The 22,830-nt window shown below is 45.6% G+C and overlaps 1 protein-coding gene across 6 annotated transcripts in view; it reads right to left on the minus strand.

Annotated features, from left to right (window-relative positions):
* BMAL1 (basic helix-loop-helix ARNT like 1) overlaps window positions 1–22,830 on the minus strand; it is a 65,941-nt gene that overhangs the window by 24,977 nt on the left and 18,134 nt on the right. For 4 of the 6 annotated variants that reach the window (XM_083164091.1, XM_083164092.1, XM_083164086.1 and 1 more), the window contains exons 2-6: window positions 3,945–4,043; window positions 3,624–3,771; window positions 1,426–1,446; window positions 945–989; window positions 377–412 (exon numbers count right to left, since the gene is read on the minus strand). In XM_083164091.1, the coding sequence (XP_083020217.1) occupies window positions 377–412; window positions 945–989; window positions 1,426–1,446; window positions 3,624–3,763 (242 nt within the window). In that variant the 5' untranslated portion in view covers window positions 3,764–3,771; window positions 3,945–4,043. Of the gene's footprint in view, window positions 1–376; window positions 413–944; window positions 990–1,425; window positions 1,447–3,623; window positions 3,772–3,944; window positions 4,044–11,501; window positions 11,564–22,830 lie in introns of all 6 variants that reach the window. The other 2 variants (XM_083164089.1, XM_083164090.1) reach the window with 1 other exon arrangement.

The raw sequence follows: 22,830 nt of genomic DNA on the forward strand, positions 1-22,830 counted from the left end.
AGAGTTATTTAACAAGACGTGGAGGGTGATAAAGTACTAAACAGCCCCTAACTGTCATTTTTTCAAACCCAGATGGTAACATGACAATTAGGCTCTGATTGGCACTTTATATCTCTCCGCTTTGGCAAATAACCCCTAGATCATTTATTAATCACTGAGACTACTGTGTAGTTTATAAGGACAGAGCGCTTTATATCCCCGTAATCCTTTCCGCTAGATGTTGGTGGTGCATTATTAGCCACGGAACTCGTTCCCTGGCGGAGGAATATGCAAATAACACCCCCTTCCTATCAATGTTCTCCTATTGTGTTGTTTACAGAGTCCTCTGGTGCCCTAAACGAAGCAGCTGGGTAATTAGTTATCACAGGGAACGTACCGTGCATTCTTAATCCGGCCTTCTGCATATTCCAGCCTGAAAAACAAAACAAATTTCTGTAAGTGTGTTGCCGGAGATGGCATTTATTACACAACTGGCAGCATGCCATCATATGGTCCTCAAACAACTGCATGCAGTCAGGGGGTTTGCCGAGGGGAGGAGTTAGGGCGGAGCAAGACATTATATTAACCTCTCGCTCCACCACATCAAAAATGGCAGCTTCGTGTTTTTTTTTCAGTAGACTTTCATTATATCAAATATTATTACAAGGTGTCATTCTACACCAAAAATATTTAATTTACATTTCAATAATAAATATAGTTTTCAATTCCTGCACGGAGCATCTTCCAAAAACCCACACCATTTCTCTTTTCTGCCTGGGGTGTTCGCTCATGTGGTGCGTCTACCACAGTGTGGTCTGTATTTCAGCACTGATATGCAGACCACACGGTGCTAGAAGCACCACAGAAGAAAGAAACACCCCAGGCAGGGAAGTGAACCTGGAAGTGTCAGGGTGCTAGAATGAACACTAATAGCGTAGCAGAATGTAGAATTAGAGGGTACTCACATCCCATGTGGATCCTCCTTGTCTGTATCCATTCCTTCTCCGTGACTAGGAGGAAAGACAGACCAGATCACAATCTACGGACAGACACAATGACATCTTCATGCTGATAAATAGCTGGGGGTCAGCAGCACTGTGTGCCCAAGCTGACATCTCTGAATGAAGCACAGGGAGGCTTATAGTGGCACAGCAAGAGTGTGTATGACAGGTAAATGACCCCTGCACTGAAAATGGGGACTATGTGACAGACCAGCACACGGACTCCGCCAGCAGCGACAATCAGAGCCCGCGGGATAATTAGTGCAGCGTACTCGTTATACATTCATCACCGCCAAGGACTGAACACAACGTGGGAAGACCAGAACTTCTATGTATGAAATAATCCAGGTTTAACAGGTGTCACTGAGGCGAAAACTCTCAATAGACCCCAGCAGTAACAAGGATGGGGAAACGGTATTAATAGAAATGATGGAAATGTACTTACTCAAATGAAAAGCCATCAAGCCTAGAAGATAGAGACAAAGAGACATTGCATTAGTGACTCAGTAATAACATAGTGAATGGAGCAGGGGAGGACAGGTGATGATGTGAGTATTCACATCTGTCGGATGTGAGGAGCGAGCTCATTAGGCTACGGTTATTACTGCTCCCCCCAGGCAGGGTCCGGAAGTGACAGCATAGGAAGAGATGCACAAACATCACCTTGTGACATTTGCACACTTGGTCACTCACTACTTGCACTAGTAAATTTACCCTTTAGAGTCCGATTGATTTTGAAGTGGTCATGAAAGCGTAGCCTCTGAGAGGTCAGGGGTTAGGCTCTGTCTACATACAGCCAGTATGGCTGCCCCCACCATGCGTGCATGTGCTATTACAAAGTACGTGTTTCAGCATGGGGATGATGGGTTGTATGGATCACAGACCGTTTCTTAGGGTCTAACTCAGCATGGATCGCTACTCAGCAAATACAGCGATTATTGAAGGACTTCGCATGCGCAAGGCTGATTGGAGAAATAAAATAAAAATAAAACCTAGGGGGGGTTTTAAAAGGAGGTCAGCGTCGGCCTTGATTGGGCCAGTCTCTCCGGTTTTCTGTCTGTCTAGCGGCTATCTGCAACTTTGCAGCGATCCGTGCTGAATTAGTCATTTAGCATCTATTTCTGACTAAAGTTACATGTAAAGCGCTGTGACCTTATAGTCATGGAGAGAGATAAAGTAGCAATCAGCTCTGAATTGCCATGTTACAGGATGGGTTTAAAAAAAATATATATAGGAGCTGATTGGCTGGTACTTTATCTCTCCACTTTTACCTCATTCAGGGGTCTATTTACTAAGCCTTCAGTGGAGGTAGACTGAATACAAACGCCATATAGAAACACATAATGGGGGTACACCATGAAGAGGACATGGGCCTCTGTTATCACTCCCAGACTACGTACATCACACTATACAATGGTTCTTGTAGTTGCTATGGAAACGGCAGAGAAACAGAGACGCAAACGCGGCAGTCAATAATCTGCGTCCTCACTGTCTTTCCTGCATGATCACAGGGGACGCGGATAATGAGGATCACACATTAGAGAACGCGGATGATTCTGAATAATTCTCAGGGTTCTTCTCTCCACTTGCATCAAGTCTAAATTCAAATAGCATGGCCTCCCATCATTCCCAGAGGTCCATATGAACCCCCTCACTGGGCCAAGACGAAGCCCCCGCATTTATATACGATTAGCATCATTCCATGGTAACTTGTGTTTGGAAGTGAGATAGCAGTATATGTAGGGTATTTATATGAAACTCCCTTATTTATTGCGCAGTAAATAAAGACCGGTCATCACTTTAACGCAAATTACTATAGAATCACATTTTGGTCCAGTGGCGGATCCAGAAGGGGCTGCAGCACAGTTCAAAATTCAAATAGGGGAGAAGCCACACCCACTGCCATTCCAAACTGACTCCCTGGCAGTGGGTGTGGCTCCTCTATTTGAATTTTGAACTATGCAGCAGCCCCTCCTGGATCCGCCACTGCATTTGTCCGATCCCTTTTGGCAACAAGTACACAAATACAGCACGTTTGCAACAAATAAACATTTTTAAGTTATTTATAACCTTAAATATCTAAATATACTTTGATCACTGAAAATAGGTAATGTACTGTGCATGAAACTTGCCTTCCCAGGATGTCCCCTTAATACCCCAATTAGGGAGACTGACACGGCTGCCACAATCTCTCAGTTCTAATGCATGTTAATTTCAGCACTCAAGCTAGTTACCAAGGAAGGTGGCTATCACTTTATGTCTGAGTCTGCTCACCATACATGAGGGAGGGCGAAAAATGTGTGGGAGGAGGTTGTGAGTAAGATGACAAGAAGGGTGTTTCGAAATCTCTCTGCTCAACACAGCAAATGTCATGCGACTGTGGTTGTCACGGACACCTAGCAAACTATGAAACATTAACAGTATAATTTTTATTTTACACTAACTCATATCAGCTGACAGTAAGCCTAGAAGTCCTGGGCCCAGAATGAGGAAGATAAATAGATCTATAGTTGAGAGATCGACTGTGGCAATGATCAGTATCCCCAATGTAGGGTACACAGGAGCCCGGAGAGAGGTCATGCAATAGGACTGGTAGACCCCCATATACAGTAGTTACTAAGAAGCTGCTAGAAGTGCTCTTACTGATAATCTGTGAGGCTCCCCTTCCTCTTGCGGTTACACTCCATTCCCCCGGTGCTGAGCGAGCTGGAGATGAGGTCGGTAGGACCCGGAGAGATGAAGTCGTTAATAGTTGAAGTAATGTCCATTCTTTGGTCAGCCATTGGCACATCTGCGGATGGCATGGAAGAGAGGAGAAAGATGAGAACAGGGAGCAGGTACCCGATACATGCCTTTATCGTCTCCCATGTTACAGGATACAAGGGGTCATAAAAACTAGGTGGCATGGACCAAAGCATGAAGAGCAAATCCAAACACGGGACCATAAGCCAGGAGGACACTTACCTAAAAGCTCTGTCTTGGTGAAATAGGAACCAGAGATGAGAACCCTCTTGGGAGGCTGGTGCACGCGGTCACCTAATTACCATGGTCTTCTGTCCGTTACTAGTGCAGAAGAGGGGTTAATTAAGACCGGCGTAATGCAAGATTGAACATGAATATAGAAAACACACACACAACCTGCACCTTTCAAAATCCGAGCAGTTCCTCTTTCTTGACCGGGGCGTCACTCGAAGCTGTGGTGCTCTAGCACAAGTCTGGTCTGTATATCATTGCTGAAATACAGACCACAATGTGCTAGAAGCACCACAGCAGATGGCAAAACCTCAGGCAGGGAAGAGGAACTGTAATATGCCAGAATGAACACATCGTTGAAATGAGATTTCCAACCAGACAAATCCATGTATTTACTGTTAGATTGCCAATAGAAGTCTGTTAGTCTGGTCAATGAGGATGGACGTCAATGACCCATTTTTGCGTCGAGAACCGTTCCCATATTAGGGGCATCTTATTAAGAAGATCCAGCCACCAATGTTAGCAGCAATCTACAAAATGCCTTCTCCACCCCTTGCATGGAATTCATGTCTGATATAAGAAACTATCCAAATATTCTCTGTTCTGACAGATTCTGACAAAGTGACTGCTCTCCAGGTGGAGAACCCCTGCCGCCGGTCCTCATCACCACCTGATGGGGAGTATTCACCCATAAATCAGGACTGGCGGAATACAGTTAGACTATGACGACGGCCATCACCTGCCCGCATGTAAATGCCCTCTAGAGAGTGGTGTGGCCAATCTAGACACAGCCACCTGCCCGTGTCCTTCATGAGAGCAGGTCACTGGCATCACAGGGTTACCGGTTGGGGGGGGGGGGAGGACAAATTTCTGCCCAAACTGCAAGCGCGCCTTCCCAGAGTTCCTTAACACAATGTCACTGCTTCCTTTATACGGGCTTTATTGGCCTAGCGACACAGCGTTGGCACAAGAACGCGGATGATGTCTGTTTTACATTAGGCCTCTCATCCCGCAGAGAACTGCGCAGCAGGAGAATAGATATCTCGGCGGTGACAGCGACTCGTCATTTCACCTCTGTGACAAGAACGCAAGTGACATTTCAGTGTGTAGCTGGCTGCCCACAAACCATAGAGCATGCTCCCATTGTAATGCAAAGCAAATGTGTAGGCTGTGTGCAAATATAGGTCACGGCAACTGAACCGGGTAACGATAGAGATCCTGCACAGGGAGGACAAAGGGAACGCTCATATTATCATGGAAAAGTCAAACTATAAAGCCCCCCCCCCCATTAGATGACCCCAAAGTCATGTGCTTGGGGTAAGTGCAAGTGATGCCAGCTGTGGCAGATGGTAACTAGCACCGTGGTACAGGGGTAATTACCTCCATGTATGCACGGACTGGGGCCAGTGACAGGAGACCACCCCACCTATGTGCACCCACTGACAGGACCGAAGTACTACACAGATACATGCATGACCTTCTAGCACCAATTCCTTTACAGTGACCACAATACAAGACGACTGGAATACACAGGACCCCTTCTATATATACACCAGAGTCCAGGTTCTCTCAGTAAGGTATATGGAAATGCTAATTGGCTTAGTTACATCACCTGTGTAACGATCCCCATTCGCTTATCTCTATATGTTTCTGAAGCAAAGGAAGATTTTGGAGCGACGTACGAGTCTCAGGCAAATACATGGGTGCATTATAATATAATCACAGTGATGGGTTTCTGCAGCTGGCATAAGAGACCGCGAGACGTGAACCGGGACCAGGACGGGACCTTCCTTAATAGCCGACAGAGAGAAATTACCGGAGACCGACATGTTGCACGAGCCAGTATATCAGTGTACACGGTGTCTGCACCACAATGCCAACAGTGGTGTCAACATGGTTAAAATATCGACCCGCAACATGTTTTTAGAGAAAAATGGTTGACATTTCATTTTCTGCATGCCGAGTGCAAACATGATTACCAAATAAACATTCTGTCGGCATAAGGAATGTTAACATGGCAAAATATACTAAACCAATTGCTTAGTATGTAGTTTCTCTTCCTCCCTGTAAAGAGATTTAGTCTTTTACAACACTCCTAGTGGAGTTTACAATCCATATATATTACATGGTCCCAAGAAATGAACCCCAATGTACCCTTTGTTTTCATCAGAATCCAAATACTGTTTAAAAGTCTGCGCTATACTTAGGCCTGGAAAAAACAGACCTACGATGACATAAGATCCTGATGTTCTCACTGAGCAGCAGCGATTTCTCCTTCAGGATAAGTAAATCCCAAAACCTGTATAATCACATACACGTTCCCTAGAGACCGGGATCTAGGCTAATAAAACAGAAGAGAACAAATTTCCAGGAAATCTCACTCACCACACCCCCTGAGTGTACCTGCCACACCCCTGACAGATCAGGCCACGCCTCCTCCTGTCACCTGTAACTGCAGGTAAGCTGCATTGCTGGAGGAGGATTTTTAGGCAGACAGGGTGACATAGAAAGCAGACATTGTCCACCTTCCCATTAGAGTTTGTGTTAAGGACAAAAGGCCTGGTTTATATTTGAAGCAAAGAACAAAATGCAAGCAACTGGGTAAAAACATGCTGCGCTGCTTGGGGAAGATGTGATGTGCAGAGGGAGTTAGATTTTAGTGGGGTGTTTTCAGACTGAAATCTGAATTACAGTGTACTGTAAATATAAAGTGGTCTGACATTTGTGGGCTACATGCAGAAGCAGCCAGTGTTTACCCTGCACAGAAAACAAAAAATGTATGTATTTGCTCCTAATGTAACAAGGTTTGTTCCAACAATAAAGTTACTTACTGGTTCACTGGTGGTGTGTGTATATATATATATATATATATATATATATATATATATATATCCAGTGGCGGATTCAGGGGGGGGGCACCTGGGCACGTGCCCCCCCCTGTCATTAATTTTGTAGATGAGGACCAGAGCTTTCCAACTAGCCCAGCCCCATGTCTCTAGCCCCCCAGGAACCGGAGAACCTGGCAAAGCTGTAACATTTTTTCCCCATAGGATAATATGGGACCCGTCAATTCTGACCCACACCCGGTTCCGACGGCTGCCAGTTCCCCCCCTGGCATCACAGGAGCTTGTGGTTGATGTCATTCAATTCCAAATCGCTGGGCCGTCAATATGATACCAGGATGGTCCATATCGGTCAATCGGTTCCAGAGATATAGGGTGTAAATCATTTTTTTTATTTTTGAAATGTAATTTCATGGCTGTTCTTGTTCTTTGAGGGCAGATTACTCTGGAACCAAACGATCCAGTTTCACTGGACCAAAATCATTCAAAGCCCACTCAAAAGTTCTTCAATATGATACTTGTCTCATGTAAATGGGTCCGTTGGTTCCGAAGATAAAGGCGGTTAAATTAGATAACTGGTTAAAGGGGGGAGGGGTGGTTTTCTCTCCCCCTCACACCAGAAAATGCAGGGATTAGGCTGGTGTAAAAGGGGCCAACCTGGAAATGCATTTTCTGGTGTGAAAGGGGTATTATTTCAAATAGCCGGGACCTGCAGTGCTCTGAATACAGCCTGGCTCTGCCACTGTCAGTGGCTATCACTTCTGCCTGGCGGCGGCTGTCCCCCATTCACCATGAGTATGTATTCCCCCTTGGCAATGAGCATGTAATCCCACATGGCAATGAGCATGGAACCTCTGGCAATGAGCACTGAACCCTTGGCAATGAGCATGTAGATAAGCAGCACTTATGTAGCATAATTTTTAATAGGCATTATGGTGTTTGGTATAATACATAATGGACATCATGCCGTGTAACTTAACGTGTAATGGACATTACGGTGTAAATGTTTAATGCGAGCCTTTGGTGGACAATGTCCCTGTTTATGAAGCGTATTGTGAATTTTGGCTCAATCCGTGTGGCATTATGTGAATTCTGGCTCAATCCGTGTGGCATTATGTGAATTTTGTCTCAATCCGTGTGGCATTATGTGAATTTTGTCTCAATCTGTGTGGCATTATGTGAATTTTGGCTCAATCCGTGTGGCATTATGTGAATTTTGGCTCACTCCATATGGCATCTTATGAATTTGGCTCAATCCGTGTGGCATTATGTGAATTTTGACACAATCCATGTGGCATTATGTGAATTTTGGCTCAATCCATTTGGCATTTTGTGAATTTTGGCTCAATCCGTGTGTTATTATGTAAATTTTGGCTCAATCCATGTGGCATTATGTGAATTTTGGCACAATCCATGTGGCATTGTTTGAATTTTGGCTCATTCCATTTGGCATCATGTGTAAGGGGCAAGTATAATGGGGTCTAGTATTTTGTAGCATAATGTGTAGAAGTTGTATACGGTGTTGTACACTACACTCAAGGACATGCCCCCTGTTGAGTGGCCACACCCCCTTTTCCAGAGCGCGCCTTCGGCGTTCACAACTACATCCTTCACTTTTGTTGCCATGGTGGGCCTATTTTTAATCCTATTGCCACCCTCTCTCTGCCGCTCTCTTAGCATGTACACTGGCACCACTAACACTGGCCCTCCCCCACCTAAACACTCTTTTATCATGGTGCCCCCCCCCTGTCATTTTATCCTGGATCCGCCCCTGTATATATCTCTCTCTTTCTCTTGAGCTTAGCTGAATATTTAAAAGACATTTAAAAAGATAAATCGTATTCAAATGTATCTCAATTTAGTTTTGGGTGGAGTGGGAAAGATAATAAAATATATTGTTCTCCGGATCTTAGCTATCCTACATCCTAACATATAGAACAGCCGAAGTGTCCGGAAAAAAAAATGGGAAAAACATGGGGACTTGACTCTGAGGAAGCAGTTGCCGGTTTCATAGTAGTCTGTTGCTTTATCTCTCACTCCTGGTAGAGACACTGACTTATGGCCGTAAGACATACTAAGCACACGCATGTACGGCGGATTGGCCGGTGCATCTCTGCCTTCTGTTGCCACTGGTCACACGACTGGCCTGACTGAATGATTAAGTCAATCATGTGCACACTAACACCTCTCCGAGCGAATCAAGGTCAGAGCAAAAACTAGGTCACTGACTCAGCTAAGACACCAGCACAATCAGGACCTAGATACCCACAGGGAGCTCCACAGTGCTGTCCTCGCGTTATACAATACGCCCCCACCACCCGACACTGGCAACGTGGCACGGGGGCCACTGCAGTAAGACTGGACACACAGTGCCCATATCACGGGCTAGTGGTACACAGGGCATTGCTCTAATCGCACAAGTCTGCAGCAAGCAGACTAATCAGAGCTAATGCAAGGAACAGGATCACCTCGCCTGATGCTGCAAACACGGGAACACAGGGTCGCTGCGGAGAGACAGTAACTGTAAAGGGAAATACAATCTGTATGGTGACACAGAACTGCAGGAACAAGGGCGACTGCAAGACAGAAATGTGCCGCAGCAGTGTCCCAAGATCAGGTTTAGTGACCATTCTAGCAACCAGAACCTTTTTAATATCCGTGCAGATCCTCTTCCCTGTCCGGTTTGCCACTCTCTGCTTCTAGCACAGTATGCACTGTATCTCTTTGCTGAAATATAGATCAGCCTGTGCTCGAAGCACCACAGCAGAGTGCGACACCCCATTCAGGAAAGCGGAACTTCATGGATTTTGAACGGTGCAGGTTGCTAGAATGAACATATGGGGAAAATTGATTAACATGGGAGTTTTATTCAAGATGGGATGTTGCCCATAGCAACCAAACAGAGTCCATTATCTTCTAGAAGGTGGTAAATAAATAAGAAGTAGAATCTGATTGGTTGCTACAGGCACCATTCCAAACTTCAATAGAACTCCCATCTTAGTAAATTTACCCCTTCAAAATCATCGGACACCAACCCATCAGTGAGACGAAACGCGATGATGTGAAAAAAATAACCAACGCGTTTCAGGATCAAGCTTTCATGGGATCTCCTGTAGAGGGCTGTGTTAAGGTGGCCATACATCAGAAAGATATTGTACCCAATCATACAATCTCAATTGATTGTAAGATGGATTGTATGCAGATTGTGTGCACATCTTGTGTACACAATCATACAATCAATCATAAGATGGATTGTATGACTGATTGTATGATGGATTGTATGCAGATTGTGTGCATATCTTGTGTACACAATCATGCAGCAGATGGATTGTATGACTGATTGTATGATGGATTGTGTGTAGATTTTGTGTCCAAGAACCACCAAGGACTGCCGGGGATTTCAAGGGAAATTGTACACAATCATGAGCACAATCGATCTTAAGATCGATCTTTCTGATGTATGGCCAGCTTTAAAGAGTGCAGTTACATGTAGGGTGTGTAATTACTAACCAAATGCCACATGGGTGATTATCTGTATTGTAGTCTTGCAGGATCACAGGGGCAGGCCAATGTGGCCACTACGAGACCTTGCACAGCCGTCTTAGGTGTGATCCAGGCTACATGCACAAACAGGAGATGTGCAGATGCAATGAGATGCCATTAGCACTGCAGTAAAGGGGGACACAATGACACCATATTTGCTGACAGTCTTGTCCTTTCGTTTACCATGTTGGTGGTCTGGGTGCATACAAGCTGTCATTTACAGTAAGTTTGGCTCATGCGACACGGGGCTGTGCAGAACGCTGTCAGGTAATTCATGTTAACATTGCCGTTACCCACGGTTGTGAGGAATTCTAGTGGGTCCCCAAACTTGCCAAATAAACCACCACGTCACCAGAAGCAATTGTTGGAGCACATGGCGAACGTGGAACAGGTGCAATATTTTGGAATGAAGGGAGATAAGGAGACAGGTAGAGCATGTCTGGAAGAGGTCTACTCTTGGGGAAGGGTTGCTTTTGGGGAAGCCCTGTGTTTAAATGTAAATGACGGTTTTATTAAATAACAGTGTGCAAGGAATACAAACCCTCTAGAACAGTATAAATGCACCAGAAACCGTCGAGGTTACACCTAAGGCTGAGTATCACTTACCAGATTACACTGACGGCTAAGCTAATGAAATGTAGCACTTGTCAAACACATCACACTGCATTCTAATCAGCTTTCCAGACTCACAAATGAGCTGCTGTGTAATGTGTACAGAACATGCTGCTCATTCTCAGAAAAGAGAAGAGATCCATATGTCGAAATAGATATAGATATCTATCTATCTATCTCACCTCTTCAGCTTATCATATATCCTGAGATACATAGACTATTCTATTGGATTCCCTCTGCACAGTTTACATAAAACTTACATGTGTTCTCTTTCTAAAACTCGAAAGACATGCTGCTGACCCCAGGACAACATTGCTGTCTGACTGGATCGGAATGCGGTCACTAGGTTGACAGGCAAAAGGACAACACAAGTAAACAGTCAACATTACTTTTTTCGTGTTTTTTTTTTTTTTTAAAGGACTTGCTCATAGTTAATCGTCCCATTTGACATAGAATATAACCTTAATAAGGATTGGTCTACTGGGGAATAATATAAAAAAAAAAAAAAAAAAAATAATCAGTCCAAAGACAGTAGTAGAAGGGTAATCACCGTTCCTCATCTGTTGGTCCTCTCCTACGGTCGTATGTCACTTAAAAAGATGCACGGGACAACTAGAAAGAAAATACATTTAAAAAATAGGAGTAAGAGAAGATAAACAATGGCATCTCACTGCATGATGATCTCTATGCAGAACTGCCAGCTCATTTTCAACATAAATATACAGCAATGTAACAATAAAACTCTTTAGAAGTGTATCCCTTATAGAGTGCATATAACCCGCATTACTCCCATCAGACGAATACAAAGACAATAAAACGCCGACAATCATTCGGCAGAAAAAGTACAATGCATTCATGTAATGACAGATAAACAAAAGACGTGTAACACACGACTGTGCCAAGAACAATGAATTCTTCTGAAAAGCTAAATAAAACAGATTACTGTACCCCTGCTCGGAGCGATTAGTCAAGGTTACCGACACGCAGACATTTCCCATTATCATTCCAACAATATATATATATATATAAAAAAATCTAAGTAATGAAAAACAGTTATTTGTGCGCCATTCTGGCACAGGGGTAAATCGTTTCGGGATCTGGATAGCTCATAGACAATGAAATATTATAGAAAGTTAATATGTTGACACCAAAAATTCAGCAATCGCTGAAAAAATGTTGACATAAGCAAAGAAAGGTTGGTACGTTTTTCACCGTTTTTCCCCCCTGATTCTCATGTTTTATCATCCACGTGGACTCTGAATAGGAATCCAGATGGGAGTTCTACCAAAGAAGGAATGTTATTGGCAACCAATCAGATTCCATTTTCTTCTATAAGGTGCTTAATAAGAAGCAGAATCTTATTGGTTGATATGGGTAACAGCCATAGGTGCCGATTTATGTTTTTGCTGGTGGGTGCTCAAGCCAAAAATATAGAGGAGTGGCTTCATGGGGGAGGGGTGTGGCCACAAAATAATACCAATTTATATTATGAAGCACAGTTGTCTCCAATATTCAAATTACGGCAACAGAGTTCCACATACATAAATGCCCCCACAGTGCAGGTACATAATTTCCCCCACAGTGCAGGTACTCCGCAGACAGAATACACTCTTCCTGGCATACTGTTTCCCAAGTGGCGGGTCCGGCAATGTGGGTGCTGCAGCCGCAAATTAGCAAGTTAAAATGGCGGCCCAGCAGCGGGACCCGGGCCCGTGGGTGCTCGGGCCCTTGAGTACCCACAGAATCGGCACCTATGGTAACAGCCCATTTTCAATAGAATGCCCATCTGAGAACCCACCTGCACCATTATCTCGGATGCAGGTAAAGTAATAGGTGTAGGTGGAGAATGTCCCTAACTGTCCTGGAGATGCTGCCGTATTCTGCCCTATAGAATTATACCTGTCTCTCCACCGTAACATAAGTCTTCCCGGTTAGCTGGGACGCAGCGTTATAAAAGGATGGATCCAGCTTGGCGATTTGAGCCCAGAAATCACATTACCAGGATTTGATCCAACAAGAAGATTGTATCACTTCCAAATAGTCCGTCATTCAATATTTGCCAATTGTCTGCCAACCTCCAAGACTTCATGCATAACATTGCTAGGAAGCGGACTGCGACCCTATAAGCCATCTATACGCTCATGTTACAGGATTCTTACCCTATTATATTGCTGGAGCGTCAGTGCGCTAAACACATTTCTGTTTTCAAAGTATCACGGGAGAAGGATTACAGTATTGTGGACGGAGCATCCATCCCAATGATTAGAGAGCCTCTGGCAGCAGAGGAAAGCATTGGCATTATGAGCACAGGACCGGTACGGTGACACCTTGCTGCTCACATTAAACCATCACAGATTGGATTTAGCCTCACGGGACAATAAGGGATTCTCACTGACGGTCGTAACTATCTGTTCGGACTCCATCCACTGCGTGTGGTCGGGTATTTTCGCTGTCACAAGCACCTCATACCGCTTGCTGGTGTGATTGCAGACACGCTGCTGCCACACCTCGTGGTTGGCGTCAGCTGCTTCCACACTGGTCACTGAACAGGCCCTCCATCGGTAGCTAGCAGAGCTTGTAGAGGCTATGTTCAGCCCAAAATGAGACTGAGGGGTAGATGTATGAAGCGGTGATAAGGAAGGAGAAGTGATAAAGTGCCTGTTACTTTCTTTATCACCGGGCCAATCAGCTCCTGACTGTTAAGTTACAGGCTGGATTTAAAAAAAGAACAGTTAGAAGCTGATTGGCCGGTGATAAAGTACCAGGCAATTTATCACTTCTCCTCCCTTATCACTGCTTCATACATCTACCTCAAAGTGTGTTGCATTGTGTCAGAAGATGAAAAAGCAGTTTCCTTGAAGGCAAGATGTTTATTGCCCAAAAGGTCTTGAAAAATTAACCCGATGGGGTAATTCCAGGGCTATTTCTGAAGCGACCCAACTAGCTCGCTTAGAAATTAAGCACTGATTGCTCCGTCTGTGTATAACCCCCCCAGCGACGGCGATGCACGGTCCCATCGCCTGACTAGATTTATACTGCATGCATGGTGAGAACACTGGTCCGCAAACATCACTGGTGCATCACATGCGTGCCAGCGATGTGTGCTCAGCGATTGGTGCTAACCTACATGGCTTAGCACGGAACTTCAGTCGCCCGCTGTGTATGCCGCATTACTCTTTACAATAATTGATCAGAGGGTACACAATATAAGGAGGTATCTCTCCTCCTTCAGGCAGAGGATCACAAGCCCAGTTTAATCCTGTTGTTCATAACATAAATAACAGAGGGGTAGATGTATGAAGCAGTGATAAGGGAGGAGAAGTGATAAAGTGCCCGGTACTTTATCACCGGCCAACCAGCTACAGACTGATAAGTTACAGGTGGGGTTTAAATGGGGACAGTTAGGAGCTGATTGGCCGGTGATACCAGGCACTGTATCACTTCTCCTGCCTTATCACTGATTCATACATCTACTCCTCAGACAGACATTCAATTGTATTCATAGAAAGCGCCACACAGGAAATTCTGATAAACAATATAACAATCTGTTTGACACAAGGATAATCTACTAATAATTAATATTGTGAATTTAGCTCCTCCTGACCCAAATGGGTTTCCCTTTTTTATCCAAAACACAGGGATAAATGATAAAACTGGGTTCTCTTCTCAGAACATTTGTGTTCAACGTAAAACTAATTATAAAAAAAAAAAGGGGATGCCCCAAGATGGTGGGCACCCCAGAATATGCGGCACAGAAGGGAACATAACTTATTGGACAGATCACCTCCAAAGCTATGAGAGAGGTTATGTGTGATCCACCAGTCACAAGGGTGCAAAAGTCACTTTATAATAATCCAAATAAAAGTTACGCCAGTAAAGTGTATTGTATTACTGCATATGGAGAGATTCGGAGCATCTTCTAGTGACGTTACATACCGGCAGCGTTCCCAGCCTCACCACCTAACATACTCGCAGCACAGCGATGTACCGTGCCTAGGAACAATCACACAGGAGGCAAAGTGATGCAATTGGCCTGAAGGGTTTCTGGTTCTGAGCCTCTCCTTAAGGCTGATTGGTCGGGAAAAATAAAACAAATAAAAAAGGTAAAAGGAGAAACCTGACGTAGGGAGTGAAGACTGTCCGTGTACCTTATTCTAATGGCATTAATGATGCAATTTAAATATTTTTAGTTATTCAACTCCGACTGCAAATTGCAGCACAGTCATGGCAGGACGCAGAGGGAACACTTATCAGGACGGCCAGCCAAACGACCGCACGTCACAGATTTCACGCATGAAGGGACTAGCCCAACTTTTGGCCAGATTGGAGAAAACGAATCAGACATCACTGGCCCAAATCCGGCAGACGCCCGAAGATTTCTGTCACTGGCCACCTAAAGATGGAGGAAGGGGTTGTGCAGAGGGTCTGATCCGGCAGCCAGTGATTGCGCAGGAGCTGGAGGAAGCATGCAATCATCAATCAGATCAAATAAGTTTTCTGGACACACTCGGTCAGGCAAACGAACGGCGGGTAAAATTGCCCAACGCATACAACCACGTTCAGTTATTTTACATTTAAGGGTCGGCTAAGCTATTTATAATATGAAGCCATCTTGACTTATCTTTCACTAATTATTTGTAACAGTTTGTAGCTCATTTGCTGCACTGCGTAGTAACTAAAGGCCCCCATACACTATGCAATTCACCTGCAATTCGGGTTGTTTTTCTTTGTGATCAATCTCAGGTAAAGAGTCCAAATTGCAGGTGACTGACAGCAGATCTGATACGCATCGCTCCGGAGCCTGCGAGTCGTGCCAGCTGCACAAGTGGTCTCTTGGATTGCCTTTACAGCAGGGCAGGCTTGGCTGGGACTGCATGCTATATATCGCATGTGATCCTGTTGCGCAGAAAGGTTCAGGGCGGTTCAAAGGGGGGAATCGCCACAGCATAAGTCAACAGTAAGTAGGTAGACCGGTACTTGTGAGTTATCCGGGCGTCCGATTTTTTGATTGTATGCCTTAAGTTAAGGCATACAATCAGATGCGATGCGATGCGATATCGCATCGCATCGCATGCGACCATCGGATGCGATGACCCGATTTTTCCATAGGAATCAATGTTAAAATGATTCCTATGGAAAAAGGGGTCCTTTTCATACCCCTACTATCCAAGTGGGCATGGAGTTGGATATAAACCTGTGGCGAGCGTAGCGAGCCACCGAGCCCGAAGCGTGGCGAGCGTAGCGAGCCCCGCGAGGGGACGGTATTCTGTGTCCGCTCGCCACGCTTCGGGCTCGGTGGCTCGCTACGCTCGCCACAGGTTTATATCCAACTCCATGCCCACTTGGATAGTAGGGGTATGAAAAGAACCCCTTTTTCCCCATTGAATTCCATGTTAAAATGGACTCAGTCCATTTTAACATTGATTCCTATGGAAAAATCGGGTCATCGCATCGCATCCGATGGTCGCATGCGATGCGATGTGCCCGATCCGACCCGATTTACAAATCGGACGCCCGGATAACTCACAAGTACCGGTAGACCATTAATGGTTGACAGTGGAAAGGTTGACGTATGGAAAATGTTGACATACACTAGGTCGACATGGACAGAGGGTCGAGGTGGACGTGGAAAGGATCAACCACATAAAAATGTTGACATGAGTTTTTCATGCGTTCAACATGAACCCCCCATTAGTGTAACGTGAACCCCCAATTAGTGTAATGTGAACCCTCACTCACCATGCTACGCTGGGCACACTTTACCATTCCCAATTATAGTCCGCATGGAAAAATTGTGAAAAGCTTATGTCAACATTCTCACGTGTCAAACATTGCTGGATTACAAATGCTGACGCAGAGGGACAAGGCCAGGATTAGCCAATATGCACGCCCACAAATTTCCATTTGACAATATTTTGGCAGAGTCGATTGCGAGCGGAATTTTCCCCCCCTGCAGGTGACCTCCTATCCTCCTGAGCGCAGGGATGGGGAACCTTCGGTCATCCAGCTGTTGTTGAACTACACATCCCAGCATGCCCTGCAACAGCTTTAGAATGGACAAATAGCAGAACTGTAGCAGGGCATGCTGGGATGTGTAGTTCAACAACAACTGGAGGGCCGAAGGTTCCCCATCACTGTCCTATTGTGTCTCGTTTATCATCGTATGTAATATTTGATATATTTAATTCACCAGTGTTTTTTTTTGCTTCAATAAAGTAAATTTATTAAAAAAAAAAAGTAAAAAAACAGCACGCAAGCACAAGGGGTTTCCTGTCCAATTTTGGGGGAGAAATTCATCCTCAATAATTCCTATAGGAATTACAGCTGCTTTTTTCCTCTGAGCCCCAGAGCAGGTACAAATTAAGGGTAAATCCCTATTTTAAGTTAAAAAGTTGCTTCAGAAACCCTTGGCCCAACCCCCCATGACCAATTAGGCAAGAAGAAGATTTCAATTAGTTAATTAGTACAATAATCACGTGTCATTATAGGCGAGAGAAAAAAAAAAAAAAAGGGCTCACGATCTCAAAATAAAACTTGAATTAGTTTATGCGCCCGAAATTAAAGTACAGTAATGAAACTGTCCGTTACAGGCAAAAAAATGGGCAGAGAGAATTGACTGTACATAACCTAGGCCTGGTCATCCTGTAGCTCCCCAGCTGTTGTGAAACTACACATCCCAGCATGCATTGTCATTTTTTTTTTTTTTTCTATTTAACATACACTAAAACTGGCTTTGCATCTTTAGATATATCGGGCATCGGCTGTGTTGCACAGTGAACGCGATATATCTGTGAACGACATCTTCACAGATATATCGATGGTACCCAACTGCTGATGCATACCCTCCAACATGACCCATTCCATTAGGTACAAAATGCTCTATTTCTGGACTTCCTTGCCAGTGGCAGTTGCAGAGGTGGGGCTGCAGCACAGTCCAATATTCAAAAAGGGGAGCCACCCCAAACATCACTGTCCTGGACTCACTGGAAGTTGATGTGACTCCCCCTCTTTGCATTTTGGACTGTGCTGGAGCCTCACTTCTGTAGCTGACAATGGCAGGGAAGTCCAGGAACAGAGCATTTTGTACCTAATGGAATGGGCCATGTTGGAGGGTATGCTGATGGTGCATCGATATATTGTCCGCTCAATTGAACAGACAATATATTGGCAAGTGTGTACACACCTTAAGTGTGCCTTGAAAACTGAGGTTGTGAATGCCTGATCTAGAGCATGGGTCTTCAAACTGTGGCCCTCCAGATGTTGTGAAACTACATGTTCCAACATGCATGGCCACATTTTTTCCTATAAGAGCATGCCAAAACTGTCAGGGCATGCTGGGACATGTAGTTCCACAACATCTGGAGGGCCACAGTTTGAAGACCCATGATCTAGAGCATCATCCGATTCGGAATGGTGCGTATGGGGAAGGAAAGACGGATTCCGACGGATCTCTTGCACAAGTGCAGTTGGTAGCAAGTAGGCAGTTTCAGTAGCGTCCCGGCTTCCAGGCGCAGGGATGGTGGCATAAGCTAGTAAATCTGCACCTGCCGGCAGCTATGACAGCTCTGCGAATCATACAGAATCAGCTCCTAAGCGCCGCAGAGCGATTATATGGGATATCTACATCGCGCACGCCCCATACTATATCAGTACTACACTATATATTCTTCCTGCTTTGGAAATGACTGCAGAAGCTCACTGCCACCCCCAGCACCCACCGATTCCCATTATTTTTGTAGACGTGTGTCCAGAGGAAGCAGGTTAATGAAGCCAGACGTGCTGAGATGTAATTGCATGACGTACCTAGTACAGGCTACAAATCACTACAGCAGCTGATCTGCTAAATGAGTGCTAGTACACTGCAGAGGCAAGCGGGGATTAGAATCATCATGCTGATGTTCCCTGTGACTCATCACATGCAGCAAATCTGACACCAGGGCCGGATTCCCCAACTCTCGGAAGCGGCAGACAGGAAGACCAAGCTGGGCAGGTGAGCGCATCCCAGGACAAGCTACTGATGTCCCTGGTGCATCCCTCGCCCGGCCCCAGGCTGCAGAAAATGTGTTCATAATTGGCATCTTTCAACCGTTTCCCATCCAAGTTCCATTGTGCTCCATATACAGACTCAGCCACACACAATGGCCCTTATTCTGATTGAGTCGGACGGCTCCCTGTGCGGTCGGACGGCCAATGTTTGGTGTTTGCGCATGTGCGAACGCCTCGCACGTCCGAACACAGCTTGAATTCCGTGCAGAAAACAATCGGACGGAACCATCCTAGCAGGGGGTGGAGAGCTGTTTGGGCTCATTACCATATGCATACGCCCCGTGTTTCATGGGTGTTCCCATAAAAACACTGGGTGTACGTATGGTAATGCGGCCGTGACGCACGTGTGGGGGGCGGACAACTGACATAGCCGGATGTCAGCTGCCCGCCCATATCCCTGCTTTCATAGGGAAAATGGTCTGGAGCACTTGTTGTTGCCTAACCGCTCGGTCCATCATTTGATGGTCAGTGACCATCAGAGGATGGGGGAGGTGTTCACATGAAACATCCACTCCATCCATTCGCTCTGCGTCTTACCGCATTCGGATGTGTGAGCGATCCGTACGGTAGGCGGGGCTAAGAACACTCGGTTCCTGTCTGAAATACGCATCCGTCCGAATCAACTAGAATAAGAGCCAACATACAAGGGGTGCCGAACGGGGTCCCGACAGTCATTTACCAGACATCGGGACCCCGACTGTTAAAGTACCGACAGACGGGTTCCCCACGGCCACCAGCTATTCTCCCTCGTGGGGTTCCACAACCCCCATAGAGGGAGAATAGAACATGCTCGCCACCGTGCCCGCAAGGGGCTTTGTTGCGCTCGCCATGCTGTCTGAGTCCGGCCAGTCGGGATCCCGACATTGGGCTAATGACTGTCAGGATCTTGGCTGTCGGAACCCTTTACCACACCCTACACAAGTGCCACATTAATCTGTACAGTCTCCCTGTGCGTACTAGTTGCACGGGACCCAGTAGCCCCCACACACCAGGCGTCTCAGGCTGCGCTGCATATTGCGGCATGATCTAGGACACATCTCAAGGAAGTGCCCGGTATAGAATGAGTAAGGCACAGACTAGAACAGTATGGAGTGGAAGAGGCCACTTGATACCCTCGTACTCTTAATGTTTGTGCATTTTGATTAACTCTGTAGCATCGCTCTCAGGCCATTATCCCTAATTAATCTATAGCTCAGATCCGTGAGTGAGAATGCAGAGTAATCACTGCGGACATGTACAGAATAATTACCCACAAATGAGACAAATAAATGGATCGGCGTAACAAGGATCACTGAAAACTACTCTAGATGTACAAGTACGGGCAGTTAATAATTATTACGTTCCCTTAGGAACAATACACAAGCCACCGTCCCCTGGCACTAGATATAATTTGCCTACAATGGCAACAAAGTCATGTGGATTGTGGATCTCAGTGGTCCTGACCCCACCAGTAATGATCTCCATACAGTCCACCGGCCCAGCGTCCAACCTTATGGGGTGATCCGTCATTTCCTACAGTGCAGGATTATGTCTGGATAATCAATACCAGGCTGTTGGGAGACAGAACATTTAATCACTATGCAGGATACGCATTTGCAACTGGTTGCCAGGTAACTACTAATACAGTAATATTAATTTCGGTACACAAGTCTTTTTCCAGAGAATCGCTGGAGACCACTCTAAACACAGGACATAGCCAGAATATAACGCATTGTAGCCGGATAGAACATACAGGGGACTCACAACTTTGTCCTGTGCAAATGATTACAACTCAAATGAACACAATAACCAGGATCACAAAGAGCCTGTAACATTGTCCTAGTGGATGATAGACACCTTAACAAACCAATGTAGGTTTAAGAACATTCTAGGCAGTTTTCTGGCCAGAAAACAAAAAGGTACATTTCCAAAAGCTTCTAAACATTAAAAGATTATGTTGCCTATAGCAACCAATCAGATTCTATCATTTTCTAGGATGCAATAGAGAAATAATAGACAGAAACTGATTGGTTGCTATGGGATATATGCCCTTGCCCTCTCCCACCTGGACTACTACAAGCTGCTGCCGGTCTCATCTTCCTTCACTATCTCCCCCTACCCCTACATATTCTAATGTGAGATTCTCACCCTCACTTCAGAGTTGAATTAATCTCCCCCTCCTATGTCTCCCACCCCTCTTCTCAGTTCACACGCCCCTCGCCCTTTTGTTGCCTTTCCTCTGCACCCATTGCCTCTGTTTATGCCGGCATCCCATAATTCTGCCGTGCTGACCTCTCTTCTACCGTGTACACCCTCATCCTCGTCTCACACACCTGGCTCTCCACAAGCACTCAGGGTAATATCATCAGCTCTTCCAGGTTCACCTTCCCATTATATGCTGCACTCCCCTAGAACTTTTCATTTGGGGGTAGATTTCATTTGGGGGTAAAATTACAAAGATGGGATGTTGTCCATAGCAACCAGATTCTATATTATAAAATGGGGAAGGTCAAATTGGTCCCTGAGATCTAACAAACAGTTAACGTTTTCCAGACCACCCAGTTGGTGCACAGGTGCAGTCATTACTAACTGTCACATTCACCAGACCAGCCAGCTGGTGCACAGGTGCAATCATTACTAACCATCACATTCGAGGCCACCTATACCCCTTTCACAACAGAAATGCAGAGACAAACCCGGGAATTTTCCCAGGACAAGCAGGGACATTCCCGGGTTGGGACCCTTTCACACCAGAAAAGTCCCTGCATTTTCTGGTGTGTGAGGCCGGCAGGATGGCGTTGGGCAATCGGCGGGATGGCGTCGGAGGTGGTGAGAATACTCACCCCGGTTGCTTGTCCTCTGTGCAGGCCGGGGATCCACACAGCCGACGGCGGCACAAATGACGGGACAGTAGGTGGATGAAGAGGATGCAGCTCTCTGGCGCCCTCACTGCCACCGGAGAGCTGCGTCATCATCATCCACCGCTTGTCCCGCCATTTGCGCCCACCGCCTGCGTGGATTCCCGGCCTGACAGGACACCGAGGACCACCAACCCGGGTAAATATACCCTACCCCATTCACACCAGCCAGATCCCCGGGTTGAACCCGGGAACAACCCTGCTACCTAGCAGGGTTGGATTGCCCGGCAAATTAGCCCAGTAATTTGTCCCGGGAACTTTCACACCAGCGGTAGTACCTGGTTGTTCCCGGACTCAACCCGGGAATTTAGGCTGGTGTGAAAGGGGTACTAGTAATGACTGCACCTGTGCACCAGCTAACCGTCATGTTTTTCAGATCACCTAGCTGGTGCACAGGTGCAGTCATTACCAACTCACATTTCCCAGACCACCCAGCTAGAGCACAGGCGCAGTCATTACTAATGCTGGCTTCACATCAGACCAACTTTCCTCCAACTAGTTGCTTGGATGGAATCAAAATCTGGTAGTGGATGGGAGCAAATGTAATATTTACTTCAGAATTTTGCTCCCAAAATCTGGAAAAGGACAAAAACTGTTGCTCAGACACCGTACTGTAGTTGAACCTGTTTGATTTAAACAATTTGACTGAATGTTTTTGTCCATTTTCCTGGGTTTGTGAGCACATTTCTGATTGTCCTTTGCTCCCATCCAGTACCAGATTTTTATTCCATCCAAGCAACTAGTTGGATGGTTGGAGGAAAGTTGGTCTGATGTGTGGCCAGCATTTCTCACATTGCTCAGATCACCTAGCTGGTGCACAGGTGCAGGCATTACTAACTGTCACATTTTCAATCATGTGCTGCATTCATTCCTAACCAACACATTTTACAGATCCACAGGTGACCTGGAAGTTATGAACTTTCAGTAGATCCCGAG

The sequence above is a fragment of the Crinia signifera genome, chromosome 11 (genome assembly GCF_055691185.1).
Source record: "Crinia signifera chromosome 11, ASM5569118v1, whole genome shotgun sequence".
In the NCBI taxonomy this organism is placed as follows: domain Eukaryota; kingdom Metazoa; phylum Chordata; class Amphibia; order Anura; family Myobatrachidae; genus Crinia; species Crinia signifera.